The 18,602-nt window shown below is 44.8% G+C and overlaps 1 protein-coding gene across 1 annotated transcript in view; it reads right to left on the bottom strand.

The window, feature by feature from the left end:
• Positions 1–18,602, bottom strand: part of PDCD11 (programmed cell death 11) — a 41,870-nt gene that overhangs the window by 10,080 nt on the left and 13,188 nt on the right. The window contains exons 7-22 of the mRNA XM_006831310.1: positions 17,532–17,639; positions 16,500–16,706; positions 14,067–14,191; positions 13,808–13,868; positions 13,069–13,215; positions 11,303–11,554; positions 10,577–10,717; positions 10,121–10,312; positions 8,729–8,899; positions 8,394–8,613; positions 7,366–7,515; positions 6,889–7,004; positions 3,882–4,423; positions 2,950–3,012; positions 1,865–1,973; positions 363–452 (exon numbers count right to left, since the gene is read on the bottom strand). Coding sequence (XP_006831373.1) covers positions 363–452; positions 1,865–1,973; positions 2,950–3,012; positions 3,882–4,423; positions 6,889–7,004; positions 7,366–7,515; positions 8,394–8,613; positions 8,729–8,899; positions 10,121–10,312; positions 10,577–10,717; positions 11,303–11,554; positions 13,069–13,215; positions 13,808–13,868; positions 14,067–14,191; positions 16,500–16,706; positions 17,532–17,639 — 2,694 coding nt within the window. The remainder of the gene's footprint in view (positions 1–362; positions 453–1,864; positions 1,974–2,949; positions 3,013–3,881; positions 4,424–6,888; positions 7,005–7,365; positions 7,516–8,393; positions 8,614–8,728; positions 8,900–10,120; positions 10,313–10,576; positions 10,718–11,302; positions 11,555–13,068; positions 13,216–13,807; positions 13,869–14,066; positions 14,192–16,499; positions 16,707–17,531; positions 17,640–18,602) is intronic.

The following is an 18,602-nucleotide window of genomic DNA, read 5'->3' as shown; positions in this document are numbered from 1 at the left end:
AAGAACAAGAAAATTCCTCTTAAGTTTGGATGAAAGGTCTGTCTGTTTACCCAAAACCACAGCATTTAAACTAGTTATTTCCATAACTAGTTTCTCCCAAACCAATACCTGAAATAAGTACACAGTTCCTTGCACCCACTGTGTATATACATGTTGTGGTCAAACGCCATCGAGTTAGTTCCAGCTCACAGTGACCCTGTACAGGGTTTCCAAAGAGCAGCTGGTGGATTTGAACCAATCTTGTGGTGAGCAGTCCAGTGCTGATTCTACAGCATCACACCAGGATCCATGAACACACATACTAGACACAAATTAAGTTTAAGTGACCCTAGGTCTCCTCTCCAGATATCAAGTACACTGACCTTGAAGCTAAGAGAGGTGAGCAGCAAGGGAATTCTCCCTCGGACATCCGGAGTAATCTCCACTTCAAGCCACTTCTTAATTATGTTGTACTAGAGAGGAGGGGGCAAAAAGGAGAAACGAAACAGGACAGGCACAAACATTTCTTTAGTTTCCTTGGCAAAAAATTATTCTTAAGACTATAGGGCTGAAATGGTCCTATCCCACATCTGCCAAGATACAAGAATCTCCCTCTATACTCACTATGGTGTCCCACTGCCACTTCTCCCAGGCTTGGCATAAGAGTTCGCTAGGAGGCCCTGGCAGGACACACACTCCTCCCAGAACAGGAGGCAAAGAAGTCAACCCCACTGACCTCACACCCAAGGGCCAACATCTTTTTTTTAAAATAGCTTTTGATTCTTCACTGCTTACACTGTCCTGTCCTGAATAAACCTCCCCAGTTTTCTAGTCCATTCAACAAAACTTTACAGGTGGCTGCTATGCACCTGGAATCACAGTGATAAATAAAAGCCAGATTCTGCCTTCAATTCAAGGAGACTGAAGTTACCAAATAAGTCAAATGAACAAGCAAATAACTAGAGCAGCAAGCAGTGTGTAGGAGGTTCACCATGCTAGGAAGATACATAAGAACTCCTGAACGGGCTCTAGGCTGAACTGTGAAGGGTGTAGGTAACTATTGCAAGGTTGAGCCCAGTCCTACCTCATCTATGATAGTTCCATACTAACTGCTTCTTCCCTTTTTGAGTGTCCCACTAAAGGTCAGAGCACACACTTTGGCACCCAGTTTTTCCTTTTGCATTGCAGCTGAGCTTCATGACAGGCAGTTGGGTACCATTTAGTTGAGTTTTAACTCATAGCAACTCCATGTGACAGAGCAGAGCTGCCCCATAGGGTGTTCTTGGCAGCAATTTTTACAAGAGCACATCACCAGCTCTTTCTCCCACGGAGCCACCAGTTGAGTTCAAAGTGCCAAGCTTCAGCTAGAACCTTACCATTTATACCATCAGAGCTCCTTTTGTGAAAGGAAAGAACCAAAAATCCAATACAATGTTTAGGTCTTGTCCTATGATACAGTGTAATGGAGCCTTGGTAGCGTAGTGGGTTACGAGTTGGGCTGCTAACGGCAAGGTCAGCAGTTTGAATCTACCAACTGCCCTGCAGGAAAAAGATGAGGTTTTCTGCTCCCATAAAGATCTACAGCCTAGGAAACACTACGTGGGGTCGCAGTGTGTCAGAACTGACTCAACCAAACACCACCACCACAATATATTTTTCTTTCTTTCTGTAAACTTAAAACAACTTAGGGGTTTAGTTTAAAATCCACAAACATGTTGCATTCGGAGTTGCTTGCTGATTGTTTCATAAGCCATAACTTCAGCAGCCCAGGGAGAGCAGAAGCCATATATCCTCCCACACACCCAATGTGGTAGCAGACCCAGACCTTCATCTCGTTTCTCCCCTTTGCTCCTGAAAGAAAGAAGTAAAAGTGTGTGCTACTTACCCTCTTCAAGTAGCAAGTCACGGTCTGGCCAGCTTTGAACTGCCTAACCTTCTCCGAGGGGCTAACAGAATGTGCGTTGAGAGCCGTGTGAGCAGCCTTCTCCAGCTCACTGTTGGAAAGAGAAAACCAACCACTGGAGAAGGCTTCTACTTTGAATCCACCTCCCCGCAAGTGGTCAGTTTTTCGGAAGATTTTGAGCAGTCTGATCTGAGGGTCTATTGATTTCAGCTTCCTCCAGGTGTCAATAATGAAGAGAGCTACACATGACTAGAAAAACAGCTCTGTAGGGTCAGCCCTGGGGTGCATCCTTCTCAGAAAACAATTCATTCCTATCTGATCCCTTCAGAATGCAGACCAACACAGTTACTTTGTTGTTATTGTTAAGCACTGTGGAGTTGGTTCCGACTCATAGTGACCCTGCACAGGATTTCCGAGGCTATAAATCTTTACAGGTGTAGAAAGCCTCATCTTTCTCCCATGGAACAGCTGGTAGTTTCGAACTGCCGATCTTGAGGTTAGCAGCCCAATTTGTAACCACTACGCTACCAGAGGTCCATCTATAAACTCTCTCAGCACAAAAGACTTAATTAATAAGCAGGATGGAGAAATGACCCCAGATAAATTGGATCCACTAAATGGAACTACTGAATTCTTCCCCACCCAGAATCCCTCATGGCACACTCCTCCCTACAGAATCCTCCAGACCACCACCTAAAATTTCACCTCAGCCTTTAGTGACCAAGTTGTAGCCCACATTGAAATAATAGTTATTTTTGGCTACATGTTTATTTAGAGAACTACTGAGTTCTAGAAAATCGGGTTGAGAAGAAATGTTTCTCTTTAGTAGATGCTGACAAACACCTGCAACCATGGATGCTTAAGCTCTGCATAAAGCCTTTACTTTAATTTTCATATTATCCCTCTAACTAGTCTTATGAGGGTAGGACAACTATCTCTATTAAAGAGAGAAGACAAACTGGACGTAGAGTTGAAGTAAGTTGCAATACTGGCCAAATAAAGAGTAAAGCAGAAGTTTCCTGACTCCAAGGCCCAGTATGAGACCATACTACTGGAGCTGTCCTCACCTTGGTCGAACACTCAGCTCTGGGATGGTTCGGATAAATCTGGGGTGACTTATTGGAAGAAACCTAGAGAAACAAATAAGATCAAATTATTTTTCTTATTCTCAATAACACTGTAATGGGGAGATAAAGATTTCTCTCTTCTCTACCCCAAGCCAACCTTACTAAAGAAAAGCATCACACTGCCACCCACTGGCTGAGAGACGTGTTGGTGGGTTTCCATTCTCATCCTTTGCAGTAAGCATTAAGAAGATGGTTCAACTCATCTTTTAGGAATATCATTTTAGACCCTGGAAAGAATGTTCCTAACAGATTACATCTTCCAATGCTTTCATTTTAAAGATGAGGAAATGAGACTGAAGATTACATTCAGTGACTGAAAGGAATATGCAACCTATTTGCTAGACTCTGAATTCTTCATTTTTTCCCTTGCTATATGAAGAATTTCCCCTACCATGATTCAAGTTGTAAGTAGATGTGACGTGAGCATGAGCGCACAGTTGAGAATGGATTGCAGTACCTGCTGGTGTGTATTAAGCAGCAGCAGGTACCAGACGACAGGAGAGGCACATTACATGGTACACATTCTCTTTCACTCTTTACAAGGACCCTACAGGGCAGTCACTACTACTATTCTCACGTTACAAATTAGGAAATTTAAAACTCAGAGAGTTAACTATTAGCACACGATCACATAATTTTAAGTGACAAATGTGAAATTCAAACCCAGTTTTGACTCTTAATGACTACATTCTACCTTTTAAAAGAATCATAAAGGAATATTTTTAGGTAAATGCCTGTTGTTGAAGAACAAAACTTACAGGCAATTTTTTGGAATCTGCCTATGTTCCCATTCCTCCTCCCACAATTACAATTTCCCCCTAAAGCCTGAGTCTAACCAACTCCCACAGCCCATCCCTCCAAGGCCTCCATACTTGAATGTCTTCACATCTCGCCCGCCAATCACCCGGGCAGTGATGGTCTTCCCAACTTTCAGCTTGCTAGTAGGAGATATGCCCTCTGGAACATCATCCAGAATGTGGGAGGCATGGATACAGCCAATGACACCATCTTCCAGGGTCACAACCACATGAGTGGCCTTAATGGATTTGATCGTTCCTGTGACCAGGTCCCCAATGGATAGGGTGTGCTTCTTTATAGCCCCAACGACCAGGGCTGGATCCGTTTCCTCATCTTCATCCACTGTCTCAGATTCCTTCCGGGTCTGTCTCATGGTCCTCTTAGCAGCTGGCCCCTCGACAGCCAGAAGCAGACCAGTCACTCCGGGTTGTGTCGTCTTGAGGGTTAGGGAGACACCCTGTCCCACCTGTAACTTCTCTGAATCAAAGTGGAATGTGTCATTGAGGTGAGAGGTCAGAGAGAAAACTGCCAGGTGCCCAGTCTCTACCAAGGAGGCAATGGCAAAGGACTCCTCCAAGTGCTGCACAGTCGCCAGGTGCTCGCTGCCTTTCTTCAACTGGAAAGCAGAGAAGACCCATCAATCCCACTTCCTTACAGAGCACGGTCACTCATTCGTGACCCCACTGGGCTGGGTTGGCCTGGGGGACCTAGGGCACCCCTCTGTCTGAGGGACCCAAAGCTTGTCTGAGCTGTACTAAGTAGTCTTCACTCCCTAGTTAGACCCAGCTCTCCTCTTCTGTAAACTGAAGTAGCCTGACTAAACTCACAGCACCACACCAAAAGCACTGGAAGTTAGTTTTGAACTCAAATTCCTTGGAAACCCTACAGAGCAGGGGTGGGAAACGTTGTTTTTCTGCCAAAATTTACAACATCATTTGTGGGTCACACAAAATTATCAACTTAAAAATTAGCGTGCTTTATTTGGTCAAACAATTAACTCACCCCTAATGTGATGGCTGGAACCACCGTTGCCTTGGCAGGGCTGGACGTTCCACACTCCTGCTCCACAGGGTCGCTATGAATTGGAACTGACTAGCCAGCACTTACTAACAACAACACTGTAGTACTAGGAAACTAGCACTCAGAGGAATTTCGATGGTTCAGAAACCCAGATTTCTAACAGCTCCACAGCTCTGAGTGCCCGCAATTTCCTGATTCCCTTACGGCTGCTGCTCTCTACCCAATTTACTGACTCCTTGTCACTCTTAAAACCAGAAGCAAAAGATTAGTTCTTTACAATTCTCTGTATTACACATTATGCAATTCCTTAATAAGTGCTTTAGATGATAACCAAATACCAGAGAAAAACACTACTGGCTTTGACATTACCCTCAAACCCATTCTTTTTTTTTTAATTTTGAATTGAGTGACGGTTTGCTAACAAGATCATCAGTTTTACATTTAATAAATCATAAACTTTGTTCCATGTTAGCGATTACAATCCACATCCTGCTTCTTCCCTGTGGCTCCTGTTTGCATTCTACCCACCTTCCCACCCCTTCTCAATTTTGTCCTTAGACATACTGAATATCAAAAGCAGAAGGCAATTCTTCTGCTTTTGAATAACTGGACCATTCCAAGGTGAGCACACCTTGCTAGTGTTGTTGTTCCTCCATAAAACTGGGCCACGAGGGTGAGCTCCTTTCTAGACCTGAAGAGTGCTTGAGGGCCAGAGTCTCAGGTTCCTCTAGTCTGACCAGTAAGCCCAGACTTTTTTTTTTTAACTAGTTTTGAGTTTTGTCTCACATTTTCTCCCACTCTATCCAGGATCCTCTAATATAATCCCTTTCAGGACAGCTGGAGGTGGCAGTTGGGCACAGTCTGGTTCTTCTGGTCTTAGAGTCACTGAGACAAATGTTCGCATGTTTCATTAGTCCACTGGACTGATTCAAGCCTCTTCAGTTCTTATCAACTCTTCTTTCTTCCGCACAAGGAGAAACCAATAGCTGCACCTTAGACTGATGCTCTGGTAACATAGTGGTTATGTGTCAGGCTGCCAACCTCAAGGTCAGCAGTTTGAAACTACCAGCGGTTCCATGGGAGATAGATGAGGTGTTCTGCTCCCGTAAAGATTTACAGCCTCAGAAACCCTGTGCAAGGTCACTATGAGTCAGAACGACTCCATGGTACTTAACAACAGACGGATGCTCACGAGCTTTCAAAATCCCAGACGCTACTCAACCACAAAGGAGTAGAACATTGTCTTTGTGGCCTATGTTATGCCAATTAACCCTGGTGTTCCAGAGACTATGGTCTTGAGTCCCCAGGACCATCAACTCAGTGCCTTAAGATGTTCAACAATATCTTGGAAGTTAACCCCACTCTAAATGTGTGCAGAACACAAGACAGGAGAGAATGTGAATGAACAGCATGGAAGCCAGAACTATCTACAAATAGGCTTGGTTTATTCAGTGTTTTTTTTTAAAAACAAATTAGTTTCCTGTTTTGGTATATGTGTATTTTCATCAACAACAGTTTGTGGAGTCCTGGTGTGGAGCTATAGTATAAGCACGGAACTTGTAACTGCAAGGTTGGTGGTTCAAAGCCACCAGAGGTTCTTTGGTTAAATTATAAGAAAGAAGGCACTTAGTTTCCTGTGCTTATAAATCACAATATATAAATTAATAAATTCTGCCTTCTCTCAAAAAGCAGACTTGGCAACACTCCACCCAGATATTCCTGTCTGACAATATCCAGATGATAGTCTCTGTGCCCTTGGACAGGGTATAGATTCTCCAGCTTCTTCTCATAGTCCTATTATTCCCACCCCCTAACTCATCTGCCTGCCTCGCCACTTTACAACACTTGATTCCTAAAGAGACAGTGACCGTATCCTTTATCATCTTGTACCAGAACACAAGGCAACGCTATTAACAATCACACCATAAACTGGGCCTGTCTTGGACAAACCCAGGCATATGGTCACACTACTTGCAGGCATTTGAGCTGAACTCATGGTGTTGAATGGGGTGTAATGTGGAAACAGGGAAATGAAAGACTGTAAGTCATTAGGAAACTTACCTTGGTAAGTTTTCTGTTCACCAAATCCTGGCACAGAGAAACATGTACTTCCAACTTTAACATATCAACATGTAAGACTACAGCCTTCTTTTTCTGTCCAGATTCCACCTCTTGGCCTGCAGCACAAAACAAACACAGCATTACCACCCTCTTAGGACAGGGTGAGGGGAGACAGCACTTCTCCTGGGGACAGAGGGTACTTCTAGGAGCCCTGCAAGACCTTAGTGTTTTCCAAGAAAGGAAAGAGAGTTCTGGGTCTATGTGGGACACTAGGGAAATACCACCTATTTATCCAGTTCTGACAGTAAAAGGGTCCATACCTAAACCTTCTTTAGAATGCTATCAGTTGTCCTGATTTACATCCCCACAAGGCAGACAAGTGAACAATTTCTATGTATTTGGAAATTCTGTATCAAGGAGAAGGGCAATGGGTTTCCCCACTACACAGGACAGGCAGACAGAAGTCACAACACTCACCTGCACGATGATATTTGCTAGCTCTCAGGACCAGGTCTGGCACTGGGCCACCAATAAACACCACAGAGCCATCTCCCAACACCTCCTGCACCTCAAGGTCAAGGACCATTCCTGGGGTCATTTCAGCCAGTGTCTGGATCAACACAGAGTCTGTCAGATGCAAAGGCAACAGGGATCAGTAGGAGCAACAACTCTTACCCCTCTTCCTTGTAAGGGAGCAGCTGTCACCAGGAAGGACTGTGGAGCACTTCTGTCAGGATCAAAGCACTGTCCAGTTTCCACGAAAACTTTGTCAGACACAAAGACTTATGTCCTGGCCATAAACTGTGAAAATAGTCAGTAAATACCAAAAGCACAAGCTATCCTTTGGTTTCTGAATTTCCATTCTTAGTATTTAGAACCTACCTTCTCAAGCCTCTTACACTCAAATCTTCATCAGGGTTCCCACAATCCCACAATGGTTCAAAGTCTAAGAGGGTCAGAATAACAGGTTCTTGTTCCCTTTTATCATCCTACAGATACTGTTGAATAAAGGAATGGCAAATGAACTAAATGAATTCCCAACAAATGCAGACCTGAGGCCATAGAAATAATGAAAGTTTGGATTCTGGACTAGAAGAGGAACAAGGGCAACTTGGGGGAATGCTGGCAGACCTTCATCTGAATCTGGGGAGTAAACAAGGGTGCTCATTTGTCACTTAATGATCTATGCACTTTATATATGCTATGGAGGCAGTGGTGTCATGGCTTCTGTCTGCCCACCCTGCCACCCTGGAGAGGGTTTCCAAGGAGTGGCTGGTGAGTTTGAGCCGCTGATCTTGGTGCTGATCCTACAGCGTCACACCAGGACCTCCTATATATGTATGTCATACTTCCATGAAACAAAAGTTAGCAAAAAACATTTTTTTAAATAAAAATTCTGGGGTCTAACAGTTTATCCCACTAACAGGCTCAAGTTAAACCCACACCCCTACCATCCCTCCTCCTCTGCCCGCCTGCCTCGGCAGCCAGGACCTGGGCCATCCCACCTCGGCTGCTCATGAGGCTGCGCACACCCTGCAGCTCCTCCAGACACTGGCTCAGGAGGACGAGGCTGGTAGTAGTCACGTCCCCCAGACTGCAGTCCGACAGCCGCAATGACAGCAGCATTCGCTGCTTCTCCTCATCCACGTTCGTCACCTTGGCAACTACTGTCTGCCCCTCAACAAAGTGGTCACTCGTGGAGGTCACAAATTTGTCACTCATGACCTGAAGGGAAGAGTGGGCAGAAAATGGGCAAAGGAAAGGAAGTACTCTGTTCTCTTCCTCATGACCCCATCCTCTCCCTCAGAGGGCCTTTGAGGAGGCACATGGCTGAACTTACAGCTTTCGGGGCCAGTCCACTGAGACCTGAGGGGAACTGGACAAACACACCATAGTCCTTGATGCTCTTCACAAACCCCATAAGCAGCATGCCAGGATGGATTTCTGAGAAGGTCTTGGGATCCTGGCCACCTTCTACTGTCGAAACCAAGGCTGGCTTCCTGCAAAGGAGCTAGTGGCACTTCATCAAGGGATGTTCACGAATGGCAGATGCCCACTGCTCCCATCATCACTGTCCACTCTATTCACCTGTGCTACTATAATAATTTTTTTTTCTTTCTTTCTTTCTGTGTGTGGTCCCCAGACCCACAGCATCACCTTCACCTGGAACTTGTTAAAAATGCAAATTCTCAAGCACCACCACACCTCAATGCCCTCAAGTCTATTCCAACTGACAGCAACCCTGGAGCAAGAGCAGAGCTGTCCCAGGGCTTCCAAGGTTGTAATCTTTACAGAAGCACACTGTCGCCATGCTCTGCCCTGAAGAGGCTGGTGGGTTTGAACGGATGATTTCATCAGTTGTGCACTTTCCTGCTACACCACCAGGGTTGCTTTAGCTCCCCAATCCTACTGAATTAGAAACTCGGGGTGGGGGGTGTGTGTGAAGAGGCTGAGCCCAGCAATCTAGGGGTGGTTAACAGGCCTTTCAGGTGATTCTGATTTAAAAAAACTAGTTTCAGAATCACCTTTTTAGTCCTTTCCTTAACCTGGCTGTAGATTACTGGAGGGGACCAAAAAGGGAATGGCTTGGTCCTGTGGTTTGACAGCTGAATCAGCTAGGACCCAATCCTCCATGCCCCCCACCACACACTGATCAACCCCTTTTCACCTCCTTGCCCATCTTCACTCTACAAAGGTTCTGCTTCATGCTTTGTGAGGAAAGAGGGTTAACGTGCTAGTTCCAAGTGCTCACACTAAGACCAAAGGGGGTATCTTTGAGTCCCATGCTCTTACAGGATAGGGAGGAAGGAAGGCAGTGTAACGTCATTCATTGTTCCAAGTTCAAGGGCAAGCACAGGCAGTCCCAGCAGCCTAGAGATGCTCCTGGAGTATCCTACTGGGCCTGCATGCCACAGCACCTCACCCACCACCCGGGGCAGTAGTTACAACCGGGCTCCCACTCTTCTGCTGCATTTCCACTCACGAGGCCCTGACTACCAGCATCTACTGGCAGCGCTACCTCAATCCTGCTCTATTGCCCACTAGGGAATGCTCTGGAAAGCAGACGTAGTCACTGGTTTGCTTTTATGGGGTGATTCTGTGCTCAAATGACTATTTTTGTTGTGTCTCCCACCTCCAAGGAAGAGCAGAGACTGACCTGGACTTCCCACTTGCGAGCCCATGACATATCACCCTCCCACCTTCCGCTGCTCCAGATGCCAATAAAGGATACAACACGGCCCTCACTCCGCAGACATAGGACCCTGTGGAGGGTGTCACCGGTCTGGAGCCAATGATACAGCAATGGGCCATTGGCAACATGGTCTGACAGGTGAGGTGTGGGGAGGAGAGCAGGGATGTTGTGGGGTAGCACAGTCACCTCCAGCCCATCTTTGGTCTTCTCTACAACCTTCACATCCACCAACTGCCCAGGGAAGAGAAAGACACAAAATACCACATGCTTTGAGCAGGAAGCAATCTAGTCTGGATCTGGCAGAGCTCAGAGACATCAAACTCCAAAAACAGGAATCATGGCAAGACCAAGATCAGACAGACACACAGGAATGCTCAAGTCTGAGGGCCTCTCTCAAGAAAGCTTCCAGCCCCAGAATCTTATCCCTTCGTGGGTTACCTGGCTCTCTGCCACTGTGACATGAAAGAACTTGCCTGGAGATGTCCCGATAAGTACCTGCCCAACATGCACGGCTCTTCTTTTCTTCTGACTCCCTTCCTCATGTTCTTTCTTTGCTTCTGGATCACTCACCAACTTGAAGGATAAGAGCATCCTCTCGTTGACTGGCTCACAGTTCAGCACAGTGACCTTCACCACCTGGGGAGAAAGCCACACATGCTTAGCTGACTGCCCAGAAGGTCCTCAGGCCCCTGGAGTGTGGCGCCCTCCCTCTCTCCCTCCCTCCCTCAGTGCTGCAGCAGGCCTGGCAGATCCACCACACCTCGAATGGGAACAGAAAGGAAGGAAAAGAGACGCACAGAAGGTTACACAGAATTCCTGTAAATCAACCTTATGGACAAAAGGGTAACATGAATCATTTTTTGGTACAACCACAATTTTCTTTAAAATTATTTTCCTGGGCAAGTCAATTCTCCAGCTTTACAGCACTGCCCCCTGGTGGTGACAGTGGCCACAGAACAAGCTCTGAAGTCACTATTCCCGTTATTAATGGTAACGACCAATTTCTTCCCAGTCATGGGCCTAAGTCCATTAAGTTGTCAGCATCCACGGATCCCTCTGAGGGTCTCTCTCTTCTCTGTTCTGCATCCCCTCTCCTTAGATGGCTCAGGCCCACTGCCCCGCATGCTCTCTATTCATTCCCTTAGAAAGAGCTCTCCTACTTCTTCAAGTCTGTGTTCATGGGGTCTCCAAGGATGGGGGCCTTTCCAGGGGGAGGGTTACCTGGCCAGGGTAAAAGACTGTCTCTGGGGCAGAGATATACTCGGCACTCAGCTCATGCTTGGGTACCAGTCCCTGCACATCATTATAGAACTTGACAATACAGCCACAGTCCTTGACTCTGAGGATGAAGCCATGTGTCTGCAGACCGGGCTTGGCATCAGTATAGCTGGTAATGGCAGGCTGTCTGGACTCCACCAGGGTTTTCTTCAGGGTCATCATCAATTTCTTGGCTTGAGGGTCGCAAACCAAAACCTAAATGGAAAGACACTGTTGTTGTTAAGTGCCATCGAGTCAGTTCTGACTCATAGTGACCCTATATAGGGTTTCCAAGGAGTGCCTGGTGAGTTTGAACCACCGACCTTGTAATTCAAACTGACCTTGCGGTCCAGTGCTTTATCCCACAACGCCACAGCAGGACTCCAATGGAAGGATACCAGCCACCATCAAGTTACCCATTTATCATGAGATCCATGGAGCTGATCTCTACAGTCCATGGAGCCCCAAAGTCCTGGAACGTTTCCATAGAACCCACTGTCTCTTCTGAGAACAACTTCAAGTTACAGATCCTCCACACTTCTTGCTAGATGACAAGCTAGAGAACATGAATCTCTATTCCAAATGTTCCTCCCCCAGGAAGTCACTAGAAACGTCCCCTTCCTGGCCCAGCAGCAGCATTCACTGTCTTACAGCACCACCAGTCTTGTGTTGCAGCTTCTTCTACATGGCCTTAACTGCCTCCTAGGTGACCGTGTATGTAGTCTAACAGATTGAATGACAGAAGCAACTCACCACCTCAATACTGGTATTTGTTATCTGTGAATGAAGAGAACTAACTATCCCTTAGAAAGGTATCTCCTTGAAGTCAAGAGGACCTCCTCTATTTACCATACTGAATCTTGACAACCCTGTGAAGCTTCTCTTGGGATCCAATACTTTGTCATAAATCACCTCCACTTTGGCAGCTTTGTTTGGCTTATTTCTGGGTCTGAAACACAAACCCTGCTCCTCCCCAACCTTCCTAATCCTATCCATCCTTTGTCCATTCCACCTCTGCCAGCAATCTACAAGGCATTCTTGTCTGATAGACCTGAATTGAAACTGGCTCTGCCACTTCCTAGCTACAAAATGAAGCTAAAAATACCTACTTTAGTGGGAAGTTTTAAGGATTAAATGAGATGATGAAGGTCATGTGCCTAGCAGTCACATGGCACTTGCTAGGAATATCATCATTGCTATGATTCTTGCTGCTGAACTCTCCCTCACCTCCCCTTTCTGAAACATAATCAAGCAGACATTTGCACTACGTCCAGGTGGCAGAAGTCACACACTGACTTGCTTTCCCTTTGTGCATGCCTATTGTGATCCCTAAGGAGCTCTGGTAGCGTAGTGCTTACGAATCGGGCTGCGAACCTTAAGGTCAGTAGGTTCGAAACTACCAGCCGCTCCGCGGGAGAAAGATGAGGCTTTCTACTCCCGTAAGGATTTACATCCTCGGAAACCCTGTACAGGGTCGCTATGGGTTGGAACCGACTCGACGGCACTCAACAACAACAACAACAACATTGTGATCCCTAACTTAAACACATAATTCTCATGAGCAGGAAGACTCATGTTTTCCCTTCTCAAAGCCAGGCACAGTACTGGACACACAGCAGACATTAAGTGCTCACTCTGTGGCAAAAGGCAAAAACCCCCGTTGAGAAGCATTGCTCTCTTCCCTCTGGCCAAAATCCCAAGACCACACCTTGATTGGTCAGGAGGCTCACCCGGCACTTGACTTCATCCCCAATGTGGTACTTCTTCTCTGGATTTTTAATCAGGACGTCAGCCAGATGCATGGAAGGTACCAGGCCCCTGATTTGCTCGCCCACCTTCACCAGCATTCCATATGGCTTTAAGGTCAGCACTTTGCCCTAGGGAGTTCAAAGACAAGGCGCCATGACGCTTCAAAAAATGGTCTTTCCTCCATCTCTTACATCAATGCATGTCACACCTCTCAAAACCCCTCCTCCTGGGTTAACTGTGCCTGCTATTCCAGGTCTCCTATGGACAAGGCACAACCACACACTGATCTAGAAGCACAAAGGCTTATTTATGGGAACAATCACATCTCTTTGTGTGAACGTGTATTTGTCTGCCTTACAAGAGCATTTCCTAAAGGAATAGTGACTATGTCTCCTATGGAATGAATAATCAATTAGGGCTAAATGGTTCAAACTGGTTTCTTACTAATATTCCATGTACATCAATGAACACAGAACTTTTAGCCTGGTTTAATAACCACTTTCAAATTCCAGGATTTATGGTCTACTGATTCTGTATAGTTGAGTGGTGCTAATAAAACCTTACCTTAAAATTAATTATAAGTTATCCAAGGGAGGAGAAAAAAATTCTAGCTAGCAGGCAAAGAGGCAAGGGTATCACTTTAAATATGTCAACATGTGGGCAAAACTGTGAAGAATGCCTCAAGGTGAAGAGTATCTACCTGTACACATGAGGTCTTACCTTTATCACTGACCCTGGTTTGATGTCATAATAGCTAAGGTACGGAGCTTGAATGATGGATCTAAAGCAAAAGGAAAACATAAGATTAAATAAATGAGAACAGAGGCTAAAATTCAGAGCTACCAAAAATGATGCTATCAACAAAGGAAATCCTCACAAAGCAAGGCCAGGCAAGACTGTGACCGTGCCAGGATCATGCCAGACCACACCCCTCATCCCAAGCCCCTCTCCAGCCACCATGTGTTAACAACAGACTTACGTTCGCAAAGAGAGAAATGTGAGTTCATCCATTGGGCTGTAATCGATAACTCGACACTTGTGAGTGCTCCCAGGCTTAAAGATTTCAGGCTTGAGGACGTTTTTAGAATCAGAGAGATGGCTGAACTACAAAATACCAAGTTGATTAAAACACAAGCTAGAGGCAACAGATTCGAGTAATAATAAAACACATGGAGATGACTCAATGTTTGCCATCTATCCTAAAAGTGCCTGCTAGAATAATTCCTCTAATTAAAAATCAATCAATCAGTTACTCTTTATGATCATAGAATCTTTATAAAGTTAGAAAGTAGTATGGACCAGGGGTTGGTGAACTGCAGCCCATGATCTGATATGGATTTCTGTAACTGAAGTTTTATTGAACCATAGTCAAATCGATTCACTTAAGTATTGTCTATTACTGGCTTCACGCTACAATAGAGTTGAGTAAGTTACAAGATCCTTTATCTCACAAGCTTGAAACATGTACTATCCAAGCCCCAAGCCCCGATCTAGACCCTAAGTTACTCTTGCACATACTAACAACCAGATATCAAACGTGGCACATTGATTGAAAGGCATTCTAATAAATAAAAACTATTCTATCGAGGCAGAGCCTGAAGAGGGGAAATAATACTAAGATGCTGGACTGTCTTATGAATGTTGGTTACCCTTGTCTACTATTGTAAAATTGACACTTGAGTGATAGAAAGAAATGTCAGGAAACATGATTACAGAAAGCTTGTAAGCCTGTCTTCAGCCTATAAGTGACTGGAATACCTAAAAGGGGTTCTAGAACTTGTCCAGTGAAATAGGCCTCTTGCGGAGCCTTTGCAGCGTATAGGACCTTAGGTGGAATCCTGATCCCCATCCGGAACCTTCTGAGGTGGGACATATCCACTAGAAAGTACAAGAATATCAGCCTGGAACAGCTAGAGCAACAGAAGTTATATCTTCAAAGAAAGATCAGGGAAAACCCAAAACAAAAATGACAGTATGACTGGCTACTACAAGAATAAGCAAGTTGTTCACCAGGAAGCCATCAAGGCAAGAAATCAAGTCCCTTCAGGACAAACTCCCCTCTAAGACTGAAACTCAAAGGGAACACACAAACAAGCATGTAAACTTGCTGGCGACCACATTGGGCTACTGGTGAGTGGAAGAAGGGGAAAGGCAGCAATGAAGAAATGGGCTGAGTTCAACCACATTCCATTGACACCCGTTGACCTGGAGATGAGAGAGAGAAGAGGAAGGGCTGGTTGATCCAAAGTGTAGTGAGACCTGGGACACCTGAGCCCATGGACAAGGATATAACCACAGAGGGCTAGAGCTGAGAGTGAAGCATCAAGCTGATAAGAGGTGAGGAGAGACAGAAGAACACCCAAACTTGCAGATAGTACCCATTTGACCTAGCCTCAATGGCTTGATAATCAGAACCTGATTAAAGGAAGATAAAAAACAATTTTTGATAAAGGAAATGAGGGTAAATTGCTACAATTTGATGAACTTGACCTATACTCATGGAGGTAGTAGCTCTAAATATCAACAGAGAGGGAAGGAGTCTTCTCATCAAGTATCAGTGTTATTCCCTCTGTATATAGGGTAGACAGGGACAGGCAACTTAGACATTGGCTACCTAAAATGAGGGGTGATAAAGCACAAGTGACTGGCTTACAAGGTTTCAAGAGGGAGTTTAGTTTAAGAGTGTGTGAGGGAAGACAGAGTCCCCACTGAATACTTTTCGTCTTGTCTAGATGGATCTGGTAAAAAGAGATGGGAATAAGATTCTTATGATTCAATAGTGAGTAATTGTTATCATGATTAATTGCGACTGTCACAATTGTAAAGGTCAAAGTTTTGTAACCAAAATAGGGGATTAGTTAACCTTACAGTCCAGAAATAGAGGACCCTAGGACCATCAAGGGAGAAGAGCACAAGCGGAATGCGGGACCCTATCCAGAGAAGCAGCGCCACCAGAGATGGAGGCAGAGATGGGGACATGAAAAGAGGGAGCAGCTGAGGACTCTAGATTCATGGAAAGAGAGGCACTGAGAGCTGGCAGCCAGGAAGCAGACTTGCAGAATGTGCCCTTTGGTGGTGTAAATTATTATATGTGCCTGAATGTTTAAAAAAAAAGAGCTAAAATAAATAGAAATACTATTAACTGATGTTACATGGAGGGGATTATAATCATTGTAATGAAACAAAGTATATGATTTGTTGAATGTAAAACTAATGACCTGCCCTATAAACTTTCACTCAATGCAGAATAAAAACTTTAAAAAAAAAAACAAAACAAAACGATCTAATCCTGAAGAATAGTCTGTCAAAATTAGGGACATCCAAAAGTTGGAAACTAATACAAGGTGTTGAAGGAAACAGACAAGGACCTAGGTGCCCGGAAAGTCCCTGAACAAAAAAGTAGCTTCTTCACCCGGGCATAGGCCAGCGCCCCATCCTTCAGCTTGAACGTGGCCCCAGACTTGCTGAAAAAGCCATGGACAGGAACATCATCCAGCACAGCTCCATGATGCTGACAGGAGAGCCGGGTGAGTGGGCGCCCAGGTTGCAGGAAGACAGGGTGCAGGCTCAGTCGTACAACTCTGCTCTGAGGATGGACGAAGAGGATGCAGGCCTTTACCTGGACAAGGGAACGGGCAGAATGAACAGGAGGAGGCACCCAGGAGGTCAGATTCCCTGGACCCAACCTTCATGTGTTAAGCAGCTTACATACACACATTCAAACAAAATGTCCCAGAGAGACTGTGTCTCACAGTGTCAATACTTAAATGAACATAGTCACTCATAAGAGGTTCGCTGGAAACATACTCCAGGAACAAATCTGGTCTGATCACAAGGTAAGCACACAAAACAACTACTGGAAGGGAAAAAAATGGCTACAAAGAGGCTCACCCAACTGTGAAAATATTATCACAAGGTGTTGAGAAAACAGAAAGAAGTCACTGTAAGGTTAAAAAATTGTTTTCTGAATGGCATATATTGACATTTTCTTATTAAATATCCATGTTTACTATAGAAAATGTAAACACAGAGATACGAATAAGAAATCACCTGCAGTTCATTACTATTAGCATTTGGTTGTACAATCTTTCATCATTTTAAACATATATATTGTTGTTATGTGCTGTGCAGGTTCCGACATGTAAAGCTTGTTTTTAATTCCAAAATTGGGTCCATAGCACTTTTAAAATCATCTATCTATTTAAAAAGGTTATCTTATTCTCCTGTTTTAAATAGTCTTCCAACACATTTTAAATTATAAAAGTAAAAGATTCACTACTATGGAAAAAATTTAAACTATAACCTTGTGCTCCCCTTCCTTCACCTCCTCTCTGCACGCTGGTACACATTCAGTTGTTGCGCATGCCCTGTGCTAGCTATGATACTGAGCAGCTGGTTGAAATACAACTAGAATCAAGACAGAGGTAGGCACAACACTTCTTACTGCTTGGTTTGAGAAATACGATCCAGTTTTCTTGGGTTCCAGGTGCATAAAGTCAACTAGACCCGAGAAGAATGAGAGGAAGTTTACTGTAAGGCCAAATGGAGTCACCTAGAAATAAACAGAACAGGAAGTTATTTTAAAAAATCTCTCTGAAGGAACCAGAAATGAGAGAGACACTGTCCACACTACACTTGCAAAGGGGAAACACATTAGCCTGATTAACTGTGCCTCTTCTCTTGTAAAATTAAGTGGTAGGATAACGTCACTATTAACTGGCTGTTTCGCTGCCCAGTGAGCTCACCTCCCTTAAAGCCTAACAGAAGCTAGTAATCATCCTACTGTTTAGGATTCTCAAAGAGTGCAGGGCACTTTGCACAGCTGTTCTCAGGGAATTACCAGTCTGACACCAACTTGTATAAATTGCTGCTAACTTAGTTGTTTGCCCAGGCTAAGAAGGCAAAATCCAAATGCTTGAGAGAAGAGTTATACTGACCAAGAGCAAGTCAATTCACCCTACAAACTCCCAAAAAGCTAAGGAATTGATAGTGACGTGGACCTCAAAAGGGCGACTGAAATCAGAGAAAGTGAAAGTCTGATTACAAAGTAGTCGGCTCGCTGCTCCTCTCCCTCAAACTCCCACCTCTACCCATCTCTCAAAAAAAATGAGATTCATTCACTAGGAATGCGGTAAGGGTATGAACATGAGAATTGTATAATGAGACATCCAGCCCCTTTCTTCCATCTAGCTTTCAAGATTCAGGAAGTCAAGTGTATAGCTTCCTAGAAGATACGTGGGGTCCTGGTGTCGTGCTGCAGGATAAGTACTGGACTGCTAACTGCAAGATCAGCGGTTCAAAGTCACCAGTCACTCCTTGGTCTATTTGAACAGCTGCCTCTTGGTCTATGTACAGGTTCCTCATGAGTACAATTAATGCTCATTCTCCGCGATGTTGTCCATAGTTTGTCATGATCCACACAATTGAAAGCCAATAAAGGAGCTCTGGTAGCGTAGTGGTTACGAATCGGGCTGCGAACCTTAAGGTCAGCGGTTCGAAACTACCAGCTGCTCCG

The sequence above is a fragment of the Chrysochloris asiatica genome, unplaced genomic scaffold (assembly GCF_000296735.1).
Source record: "Chrysochloris asiatica unplaced genomic scaffold, ChrAsi1.0 scaffold00003, whole genome shotgun sequence".
NCBI classification, from domain to species: domain Eukaryota; kingdom Metazoa; phylum Chordata; class Mammalia; order Afrosoricida; family Chrysochloridae; genus Chrysochloris; species Chrysochloris asiatica.
Note: the sequence above shows the minus strand (reverse complement) of the source record. Positions and strands in the feature narration are given on the sequence as shown.